This window comes from Nelumbo lutea, chromosome 5, assembly GCF_056320005.1.
Source record: "Nelumbo lutea isolate HS-2025 chromosome 5, American lotus-T2T, whole genome shotgun sequence".
Lineage (NCBI taxonomy): Eukaryota > Viridiplantae > Streptophyta > Magnoliopsida > Proteales > Nelumbonaceae > Nelumbo > Nelumbo lutea.
In genome coordinates this window covers 24,740,120-24,751,595 of record NC_142688.1, presented here as the reverse complement: position 1 = coordinate 24,751,595, position 11,476 = coordinate 24,740,120, and the positions used below count along the sequence as shown (strand labels likewise).

Genomic DNA, 11,476 nt, shown 5'->3' with positions numbered 1-11,476 from the left:
CCCATTTTCATTTATACTTAAATTTATGCTTTTTTTCTATATTTTCTTTGGTAACCAGGCTTTATTTTACACTGATGGACCATGGGTCAAATGGGTTTGGTCAAATATTGCCAGGCATATTGGCGGTTGTGTAGAGTTGGATATGATCCCAACACACGGTCCACGGCTCCCTTGTGGCTGCAATGGCTGTGGGGACAATCATGGTGTAAATAAAAACAGTATATCTCTGTTGATTTTTGGTTCCAATTATTGGATTTCGTACTCACTTTGTTTTTTACACCATTGTCACAACAATTGAAGCCGTACATTAATGGTAACATCTTATTGTAAGGGGTTCTTGTGATAAGTATAACTTTTGGCCCCTAATTTTAATAAAAATAAATTTTGTAATATAATCTATAAAATAAATTATTTTTTAAAAAATATATCAAATGAGGACAAAATTATTATTTACCTCCTCCCTCTTTTGAACTGTGAATTACTGTGACAAACATTTCCCACCTCCGATCTCCCCACCTTTCTTTTCTTTTTTTTTCTTCTTCTTCTTATTTGCAGAGGGATCTCACTGTTTTGCTCTAAGATTGAAACAACTCAATGTGAAGAAGAAGAGAGAGAGAGAGAGAGAGGGTATTAGTGGTTTTTACTTACCCTCTCGCTCGCGTCTCTTTGAAAACCCAACCTTCGAATCCTGAGCTGAAACTGCGTTGCGGCTGCTAAAAGTCTTCGAATCCTGAGCTGAAGATGAAGCTGAATAGTGTATGCTCGTAGCATGTCTGCCCTCCCGAGCAAAATCTCGAACTCAGTTATCATGCTTTCAAGGACGGAATTGACATTCCCCTCCTCCCCATTCACTACCCTCCCTCCCCACCTCAGAAGTTCAGATAGGGGTGGCGCCACCACACTCTCCTGTAGCCTCACTAGTTCCTCGTCTAGTTGCCACTCGGAATTGACATTCCCCTCCTCCCCATTGACCACCATCCCTCCCCGCCTCAGAAGTTTAGACTGGGGTGGTGCCACCACGCTCTCCTGTAGCCTGCCTTGCCAGTTCCTCCTCCAGTTGCCACTCCTCCGCACTTGTCTCAGCCCTTAACATTTCCATCCTCTCCTCTCTCTACACTTGGTCCTGCGATAGGTCCCCAATGGAATTGGCAATGAGCTGGAACACCAGTCCAAGTCTGAATCCGCTACTCCAGAACAAGGCCCGCTCTAAGGATCTGAACCAAGGGGGTAACAACACGAGGAACACGTCCCTGTGAACCGCTCTGGATTTCTCCTCCAAAAGTACCGTTGGTATTGTGTCAGGACCCGCACGATGAGATCTATAACGTCCTGCTCGCGTGAATCGTTCGAAGGAAGAAGAAGGTGAATAGGATTTTTGCGCTGATTTGATATTTTTTAAAAAAGGTAACCTATTTTGGATATTATATTAAAAAATTACTTTAATTTATATTTGGGGCCAAAAGTTGCCCTTATGGACAACAAGAACCCCTAGTTTTAATTCATGGAAATTAAGATATTAAAAAATAGTGGAGTGTTGTGAGTAGAGGTGGATTTGAGCCGAGACGAGCTCAGTCGATAGCTAGTTAGATGAATTCAGTTCGTCAAGATAGGATAAGGCTCGAGTTTCAGCTCGACGTCGATTCAAGATAGAGACTTGAGCTCGACTTCGATTTGAGTGAAAAAGCTCATAAGCTCAGTCTTGGCTCACTAAGACATTATGAGGTTCGAGCTAGAGACTTGAGCTGGAATGAAAAACTCATAAGCTCGAGTTTGACCGAGTCAAATGCTTTATAAAAGTAAAAATTTATATATAAAAAAATTGTTTTTTGTTTGATATTAAAAAAATAATAATTATTTATTATGTATATATATAAATATTATATATGTATGTATGTAGAAGTTTGATTAGACTCGTAAGCCGAATTTTATTAGACTCGAACTTGATTCGATTAGCAAACGAACGTATCAATTGGGCTTGAATTTGGTTCGAAGTTGGTTTAAATCAAATTAAGCCTGCATAACTTGTAAAAACTCGGCTCATTGTCACCACTAACTGTGAGCACGGGGTGAGAACATTTTTGTAAAGGATGAAAATCCATGTAACTTGCCTCCCACCCAATTCATGTTTTATCTATAAAAGTGACGATCCAGTTAAAACAAACACCAATACAGGTCACACCCCCCCCCCTCTCTCTCTCTCTCTCTCCAAGTCTCCATCTCTGAGAGAATGAAGAAGCATTTCGTTCTGATACATGGCTTGTGCCATGGAGCTTGGTGCTGGTATAAGCTTAAACCTATGCTGGAGGCCGAGGGTCATCGGGTGACGGCCCTCGACCTTTCGGCATCAGGCATAAACACAAAGAAAATCGAGGAGATTCAAACAATGGCAGAGTACTCGGAGCCATTAACAGATTTGATGAAGTCGATCCCACCGGAAGAAAAAGTGATACTGGTAGGACACAGCTTGGGTGGACTTACTCTTGGTGTTGCTATGGAGGAATTCCCACACAAAATATCAACAGCCATCTTCGTCACTGCTTTCATGCCGGATTTCTCGCACCCACCCTCTTATGTGTTGGATCAGGTACTCACTCCCTTTCCTTTCCTTCTCCTACTTCAATTCGTTAATCTGCAATTCCGAGCTTGGTTATTAATTAAAAAGACAGAAGGGTATTTTGTCTTTAAATGAAACTCGTGGTCTTTAAATGAAATACTTGGCTGGAGCATTGTAATTTAAGGCGGAAACAGGGTATTATTTGAAGGCCGCTGATCATGTCAGATAACTTTTATGGGCTGTTACTTGAAACTCCTATTAAATGAATCCAAGTTGAAAATCATCCTGTGGACTGATTTTCAAGCATTAATTTGTACTTGCAATGGCAGGTTCATTCACCCCGTACGATGTGGGGTCATCATTAAACTCTGGTTTAATTCTACCAAAATTATTTTTGTAAAAAGGATTATTAATTAATAGATATTTGGTAACATTTTACCTGTTTGTTTGTGTGTGATAAAAACAAAAAAAAAAAAAGCTTTTTGAGAAAATTCCAGCAGAGGCGTGGCTAGATACTCAATTTTCATCGTCTGATAACTCTGGCAAGCCTGCACCATCCGTATTAATTGGCCCCAAGGACTTGTCCAGGTTTTATCATCTATGCTCCCCACAGGTACGTAATTTATATTAATTATTAACTCTGATATTATATCCTTAATTAATCTCAAGCATCTTGAATTATTACTTCCTTTAATTTGAAATTACAGTTTCTAATGGGATTAATAAATTAAGAAGTAATATAGAGCTGGATCGATCGTGATGGAACAGGATTTTAGCCTGGGAATGATGCTGATGAGAAGGGGTTCCGTGTTCCTAGAAGATTTATCAAAGGCCAAGGCGTTTTCAAAGGAGAGATATGGTTCCGTTAAGCGCATTTACATTGTAATCAAAGAGGATCAAATAATTACTGAAAAATTCCAACGTTGGATGATCGAGAATAATCCTGTGCAACAGGTGAAGGAGATTGATGGTGCAGATCATATGGCCATGTTCTCAAACCCGGAGGATTTGTGTCGCTGTCTCTTGGAGATTGCTAATGACGCTTCTCCTTGACTAAAATCTTGTATTTTTTTATGCATTAATTTATACTTTATTTGCATACTTTCTAAACTGAGCCTCAATGAATGATACTGAAGATGGAGTTGGTTCTGCTAATAATTCTGTGATGTGCGATGACATGTTCTTAATTGATGTAAGATTGCTCAGATAATATTTTTTTCCCAAAACATCTTTTTTGCTAGGGTGCTTATAATAATAAAAAAAAAAACAATAAACATAAAAAGCAAACCAAACCAAACCAAAAAATATCAATTCAGTTTTGCTTTAATACTTTTAAAAAAATTAAAGAATCTTTTTAGAAACAATATCATGATAGTGATAATCAATCAGATTATATTTATCAAAACTTATATGGAGTTGTGAATGGTCAAAGCTTTTCTATTATTGTGGGCTCGGATAGAACTGATCGCCCTCTTTATCTGAAACAATATAGTTCACAATTGGTACGACTGTGATTGATGCATTCCCTTACAACCCTCCAATGAAACACAGGCACATTGGTGATGGAAATTATAACGCAGTTTAGATGATGGTTTTAACTTTTACAACCCTCCAATGAAACAGAGGCACATGCATTGAAATTCATTCATTATATTAGGATCAGGCTCGAAATCTTATTCGAATATGAAATTAAGTAAAAACAATTAAAATATTATAAATTATTTTTTGACCACTAAAATATTATGTTATTAATGAAGTGAACTAAAAATTACTTTTAATTGATGTAAAATATTTTAAATAAAATTAATCGGAACCCGTGTGATGTACGGGCTTTGTCAAGTATATTTATAATAGAAGTTTTATGGCAATATTCCTAATTAGGTTAAGCCATCCCAAGTTTTTTTTTTTTTTGCTTGAATATAGGAGGGAAAAGGCTCTCTCACTCTAACATAAGCAAAGGGTAAAGCAACCTCAAAGACAAAGGGTGCTCCTAATTAGGTTAAGCTAAACTCGAGCTTTAGAAAGGCATCCCACACCTGACAGGCATGTATCCTGCATGACGGTTCTATGCATGCCACCTCAGCCTTATTTGTAACGGCTGTGGCAGACTGATAGTGGCGGTTATACCTGTCATATCAGGAGTCAGAGGGCCTGGAGCAACAAAATTAAGTTATAAGAAGCTTCTCCTCAAGGAACAAGGTATTTTGAATGATTAGCACGACCTACACTCTTAGTTTTCATTCTCTTCCAGCTTCTTGCACACAATACTAACTTAAGCATCAGAGCATTCCTGCCAGGAAACACCCGGGAGTTCTTCCTCTTTTCTCTCGTTTCAAATATATCTCAGGAGCCACGCGAGCGCCAGCTAGGAGTGATCGGATTGTGCTACATCAAGTTCCATTCTACCTTCAAAATATCATTTTCAAATCCATTCTACCTTCAAAAGATCATTTTCAAATCCATTCTACCTTTAAAGGATCATTTATAAATGAATTGATTCGTTCATGTTATCATCATTTAGGTTCACATTTTGATGGAGGGTGATTTGGCCCGACCTCATAGCTCAGGTACATGTGGGCGTGACCTTGATCAAACGGTGACTTAGCATTACAGCATAACGGACGTGAACACGTGGCAACTCGACAGGGAAACTACTCGCCGAAAGCTGTCTCGCCCGCACCCCCTCCCCGGAGTTAAGGCACTTCCGGGGGTCCCGAGTTTAGGGCACCCTGACCCCTTTTAAGACCCGAGCTCCTCCCAATGGACCTCGGGCCACTCCCAAGCAAGAAAGCACCGATTCTTATTCAGACGCCCCGAGGCGCAAAGACCTCAGGCCACTCCTAGGCAAGAAAGCACCGATTCTTCTTCAGACGCCCCGAGGCGCAAAAACCTCAGGTCGGCTAGCTCGGCATAACCGTCTGCAGGCAGCCCGTCACTCAAAGCATAGCACAGCTCAGGACAATTCACAGGAGAACAGCTCGGTATACCATAGGAAGACTTCCAATAAGATACAGGTCAAGGACGAGAGGGTTTAATATAATACCATAACCTATCCATACCCATATGGATTGTGAAACCCCAAAACCTTTCTCACCCCAAAATCTATTTTTCAAAGAAAAAAAACTCTCCGTTGAAAAGGATACATGTCGTAGTATAGAAATTGCCATCCGTACATGTGCATAGAAAACATCTTTTATGAGAAAATTTCAACTCCACACTCACACAAAACTGGGGTCCATAAGTGTGGGGAGGAAGGACATTTTGGAACAGTGCCCCAACAACGATCAGAAAATGACCATCTAGTGATGGGTTTTGGCTTTGATATCATTTTATAGTTTTACTTTGTTTTGCATTTATTTCTAGGCTTATAGGAACCGATGGATATGGAGTACATGCAAAGAGGAGGAATATTGTCATGCAGTTCTGTTAAACTTTTCCTTTAGGCAACTTTTTGCCCTTAATATTAATAAAAAGTAATATTTTATATAATAATTAAAATAGGGTAATTTTTTGAAAAAAATATAAAAAAAAAGGGTACTGTTTGTTCGTCTTTCTCCTTTGCTCTCTATTCATACGAATGTTCCTAACATTCCGGCGCTCCACCCCTTTGAATCCATCGTAGCCCTCTAATATCACCTTCATGAATGGCATGGATGCCCCTGCATTTGCTCGTTCATCTCCGGCTTGTCTCCATAGTACGAGTACACCGGATCACCGTTCGCCTTCACAAACGACTTCTTTCGGGTCCACTACTACCTCGTGCAGGATGGGACACACCTTCACCAGTGCATCCTGGTGGTGCTGCAGAAAGTATACAGCGTACGATAGACCCTCCTTGTGGGTGACCAGGGTCTTTCCAATCTCTGTCAGGGAGTATTTCAGCGGTGTGCTTCGAGAAGACGTCGTAGCTAGTGAGCGCTAGAGATTTTTGGGATCGCCGGTTGGAAGAACACGTGCTAAGATCTTGAAGGCGGGGAGAGAGATGTTGGAACTACCTTGTCAGATGGCATCGGGGACCTTGAGGCAGACGATGGCATTGAGGGTTATCGGGACGCTGATCATGTTGTTTCGGGCACTGTTTTCAAAATCGGATCGAACCGGAAAAATCAGGAACTGATCATCTGAACGGTACCGTTTTTCTTTAAACCGCTTTTTCTCTCAAAACTATTGATTTTGATAAACAAACAGCTGAACCGGTCGATTAACCGTTCGAACCAGTAACCGGACTCCTAACCGATTCGGTCACCAGTTCGTTTTTAAGAACTATGGTTTCGGGTTTCCGTTTTCTCGTCCCATAGCTGTAGAACCTCACTTCTCAGAGACGAATGTCATTGCTGTTGTTGGCTTTTGATAAGGAAGTGAGGGGGCGGTACATGTAACTACACCGACTGTCCACTGCTGTTTCGGGTTTCCGTTGTTTCATCCACGAGCATAGTTGTCGCCGGTGACCTTAACCTCCCACGAATACATAGCGAGAGGAGGAAGACGATGAGTGCCCGTTCTTCATATTTTTTAAAAAAAAATTACCCATTTTAATTATTATATAAAATTATTATCTCTTTTTTATATTAAAGACAAAAAATTGCCTTTTATCTCTAGAAACCCAACAAAAAAAAAAAGACGGGGGGCACATAAGATGACTGGACACTTTCATTTGTTTGGTGTGATAGATGACTTTTGAATTTTGGAACTGTTAATTTTAAAGATTCCTCTCGGTGGGTTAGAGGAAAATTTTGGCTACTGAGATGTTTTGGAAGCCTCTGCACATCACACGTTATAATGAGCATAGGGAAAAGAATATTTGCATTTGCAATCAATATCCTGTAAAGGACAAATAAGGACCTCAGTTAGGTAACGCCTCATGTGCATGCAATAAGCTGGAAAATCCCAAACAGCCATGTGCAAGACGCCCATCTTCCTCTGTTTTATGACATTTCCTTCTCAAAATGACCTCATACTTTCATAAAAATGCTAACGTCTTTTACTAACTATACCTCTTTTTCAAACTACCATCTTTCTTTTTTATTGTTTTTATTTGGTAGAGCCAATACTACTTCTGGTAAACCATTTTCTACTTTTTTTTCCCTTCCATTCTTCTCTTTATCTATAAAAAAAAATAAACTAATAAATTCATAGTGCTAAAATGTAAAACAATCTCTTTTCAGATATTATTACAAACCGATTTTCAAGCAGACAGCAAAATTTAGCTATTTAGAATCTAGAGCCACACTCAGATCTTTCTTGCTTTCTCAAAAATCAATATCCAGCTTTACGAAACCTCACTTTAATCTGATTTCTTGAAGTGATATATCTGAATGTTTTCAACAGCAAGCTTCTTGAAATCGCTTAGCTTCCTTTTGGCGAAGAACTTGCCCCAGTTATATTCATTGTACTTTGGAAGCTGGTTCTTCTCATTTAGCAGCTCCTCCAGAGGTTTCACCATAACATAATGTGAAGGGTTGAAGAAGAAAGGTATGGAAAATCTCTCCCTCTCTGTGTTCACCCTCACCCTATGCTCTGCACTCTCGTACAATTCATTGCTCCATACCTGTTAACAACAAAAGAGTTTATACTTGCAACAAAAGTCTAAACCAATCTTTGTTGATCACCCTGCACCCATTATATATATTCAGATGATACCTGGATTATGTCGCCAACATTGATGATGTAGGAGTCCGGGATGGGCTTGACCCTAACCCATTGACCATCTGCCTTGCGCTTCACTTCCAGGCCACCAACATCATCCTGAGCGAGCACAGTGAGGGCTCCTGAGTCCTTATGTCGACCAATACCCAAGGCAAGGTGAGGTGAAGGGCAAGGAGGGTAGTGGTTGAGACGGATAAAGCTGGTCTGATCTTTGAAGAAGCCATTCAACCGTTTCGCAGGCAAGCCTAAGCTCAGGGAGATTAGCTCCAACAGCTTAAATGCTAGTTTATCTATGCCTCGACCATAGCCTTCACAGGCTCCCCTGTCAGATACAAGCATCCACTCATCATCAATGCCAATGTGTTAATGTTTATAATAGATGGTCAAGTTACCATAATGACAAGAGAGATAATTGATGGAGCCCAATAACATCGAGCATTAGTAGCTTACTTATAAAGAATTCAGCAAGTAATTGATGGAAAGTGGATAATTAAAAGATGCGCAATCGAGACTAGCTAACAAAATCACCTGAGTTGAGGATGGTACTCAGGCCACTGGTTCCTCAACTGGTTTAAGCGGTTGTCATCTGGTTTGTGTGAAGCTGGTATTACCGCCCGATCCTCCAGCATGAAATCAAAGACCTCCTTCCAGTCCCTGACATTCTTGGTATGCTCAGTGTCGTAGTAACCCAAAGGATTCGCCTCGTCTCTCCGTACCCTGCGTTTCTCATCCAGAGACAGAGCGAAGAACCTCTTTGACACCGTCTCAACTTGCAGTCGCAGATCGGATGGCACCCCATGGTTAATCACATGGAAGAAACCCCAGTCTTTGCATGCACCACCTATCTCAGCCACAAGACCTGCAAGTCCCCGTGGGTCATCACCCTCCTGGAAAGAGTTCAAGACAGAGAGATCAATCACTGGAATTCCTTCAGCCTCAACTACGAACAGCTGAGGTCTGTGCTCTATGTCTTGGATGAAGGCGGCATCGACCTCATCCATCTCTCCAATTAGGCAATTACTTTAATCTCTGAGAGAGTGAGAGCTGAGAGGCCTCAACTGGAGCCCTTGTATTGCATATTCCGTCGGGCCGGAGAGCTGGAAAATAAACAAATTGTGGATAAGGCTAAGTTGTAACTTGTCAGATATTTTCCATGGACCCAGACTGGATTTTGTCCGCACGGTTAACTTGCATAGCTACCTAGTACCTATACCAGGATCTCCAATCCAGTGAACCGGCGGTTCACGAGTGAGAAACACGTTGCCTACCAAGACGTTCTTTGAGAAGAAGGGAAGGGGCATCCCCTCGGTCCTGTTCAAACTCTCACCTTTTAATCAATTAACTAAACCATAGGGATACTTAATAATGCTGAATTACAGCCCCTATATAATAGCCCCCTGTAATTCGCATATTACCCATAAATTTGGCATCAATCCACGGTCAAGATTTATCCTATTATATTTAATGATTGTTCGTCCGTTGAACCGGATACTAATAAAAATAAATAAAAAATCAAAATGAGGCTTAAAACACGATTTGATTATTTGAAGCCTCAGTTGAACTTTTCCCTCCCATGTTTTCATCTGAGCCCTATCCCTATCCTGTTACCAGACCACTAGCAAAACCCTTGTGCAACCTACATCCGATTAAGTAGGATCAACCGGTGGTAAGCTGCTGCTGCATCTTTTTCTTCTTCGTATTTTATTTGCAAACTAACTTCTTATGTTCTTATTATTATTATTTTTTTTTTTGCTTTTTAATGGCTCAAAGCCGCAGTTATACCCTGAAGTCCTTCCTCTCTGAACTTCAAATCTGCGGCACTCTGATCTCCAAAATCGAAACCCCAAAATATGAATCAATTTAAAGATGTATCGGAAGGTGTCAATTATGTGTCTACAATTTAAAGATTTTTCGCAAGGTGTCAATTATGCACAATGTAAGTTTATCTCATGAACCCACTACTTTTATATCAAAAAGTATTTCTGACTTGTAATGGTATAAAATGTCTATTTTCAATTGTGAATGGCAAATGGCTTTGCACAGCACCACATGTAGACTCTACTTCAAATCTGTATCTTTATGATTCATTCCTACAAAAGAACTAATGTTTCTGCTGCAGGTCTGTATGTTTTAGTTCTATTGGAAGATTTAGAAAAAAAATAATAAAGGGATAGAAGTGTTGCCATAACCGTTTGATTGATCTGTAAGATTCAAGATGATTTGTTGATTGGACCAAAAAAAATACTTAACAACAAATTCCCATTATTCTATATTAAATCAATGAATCATGTAGTTGGTACAAGGATTATATGAGTTGAGTTTGCTGAAAGAATTGATTGTTCTGGAAAAAAAAAAAAATTCTTGCCCCTTTGCTTCTGGAAAAAGGTGAAACACAATGAAAGCCACAACAATATGCATCCACAAGCCCAAGGAGCCCAACTATGGCTCTTCGATTGACTGCATCCATATCCCTTTTGTCACACAAGTTATTATTGATGTTGCAGTTGGGTGCGTTTGTTGGTGAAAAACTTCACCTAATTCAAATTCCAATTGCTCATTGGTTTTGATTTGCTTTGTTGTTTCAAGGTTCAAAATATCGATACGTCTGATACACCGGTAAGGGCATATCGGGCAAATCAATACATATTTTGGTCCATTTTTTTATATTTTTTTTGCAACCAATTCAGGGGGGGCTGGTTTAGGTCTCCTCTACCTCCTGAACCGGTCAGACCTCTGATACACCCACTGTAGGAGCATATTAGAGGGGTTCTAAAACGATACATATCGGCCGATACGGACCAATACGTGTGAATACTTTGAACCTTGTTTCATGGTACATTGTTTGAATTACCATTTGGCTGCTTTTGATGTTATTCTTCTAAAGTTTCCTTCTAGTTCATGTTATCTTCTCTACTCTTGCATATAGCATCTCATCCAAATGGACTTATAGTATCAAAGGCTTAGCCAAAACAACATTATTTTGGACTCCAATTGTGAATTAATGGTTTAGTCCATGCTTTGAAAGATATTGGAACTGCAACTTGACTTGCATTCAAGGATATTAGTTATGTTCTTTTAGGTTCATCCAGCTATCATTCCCTGTTCATGACACAAAAGCTCAAAATTTTGGAATGATACCTATCTCAGTTTGACAATGAAAACAAGCTTGCATTTGGTTCATTACATGGAGAGCATAATCATGGGCTCCAGCATTTCTAGAACCCTATCTTCAGGGCGTTGAAACATCTCTAGAAGAGAGATTCCAGCATGATAGCA

At 39.9% G+C, this 11,476-nt stretch overlaps 2 protein-coding genes and 1 long non-coding RNA gene across 3 annotated transcripts; 2 read left to right on the top strand and 1 right to left on the bottom strand.

Annotated features, from left to right (window-relative positions):
- Window positions 1-460: 460 nt before the first annotated feature.
- On the top strand, window positions 461-3,709 carry LOC148851083 (salicylic acid-binding protein 2-like). Its single transcript, XM_088946542.1, has 3 exons — window positions 461-2,584; window positions 3,033-3,167; window positions 3,323-3,709. Exons 1-3 carry the CDS (start codon window positions 2,228-2,230, stop codon window positions 3,605-3,607), a joined length of 777 nt encoding a protein of 258 aa, XP_088802668.1. The 5' UTR covers window positions 461-2,227; the 3' UTR covers window positions 3,608-3,709.
- A 3,955-nt stretch (window positions 3,710-7,664) lies between these two features.
- LOC148851082 (protein LATERAL BRANCHING OXIDOREDUCTASE 1-like) lies at window positions 7,665-9,201 on the bottom strand. Its single transcript, XM_088946541.1, has 3 exons — window positions 8,729-9,201; window positions 8,195-8,522; window positions 7,665-8,102 (listed from the first exon to the last, which is right to left on the bottom strand). The coding sequence occupies exons 1-3, from the start codon at window positions 9,199-9,201 to the stop codon at window positions 7,839-7,841; spliced, it is 1,065 nt and encodes a 354-aa protein (XP_088802667.1). The 3' UTR covers window positions 7,665-7,838.
- Window positions 7,804-9,380, top strand: LOC148851081 (uncharacterized). The gene is made up of 2 exons (XR_016099584.1): window positions 7,804-8,026; window positions 8,188-9,380. It is a non-coding gene; the product is annotated as an uncharacterized LOC148851081 (long non-coding RNA).
- The last annotated feature ends 2,096 nt before the right edge of the window (window positions 9,381-11,476 follow it).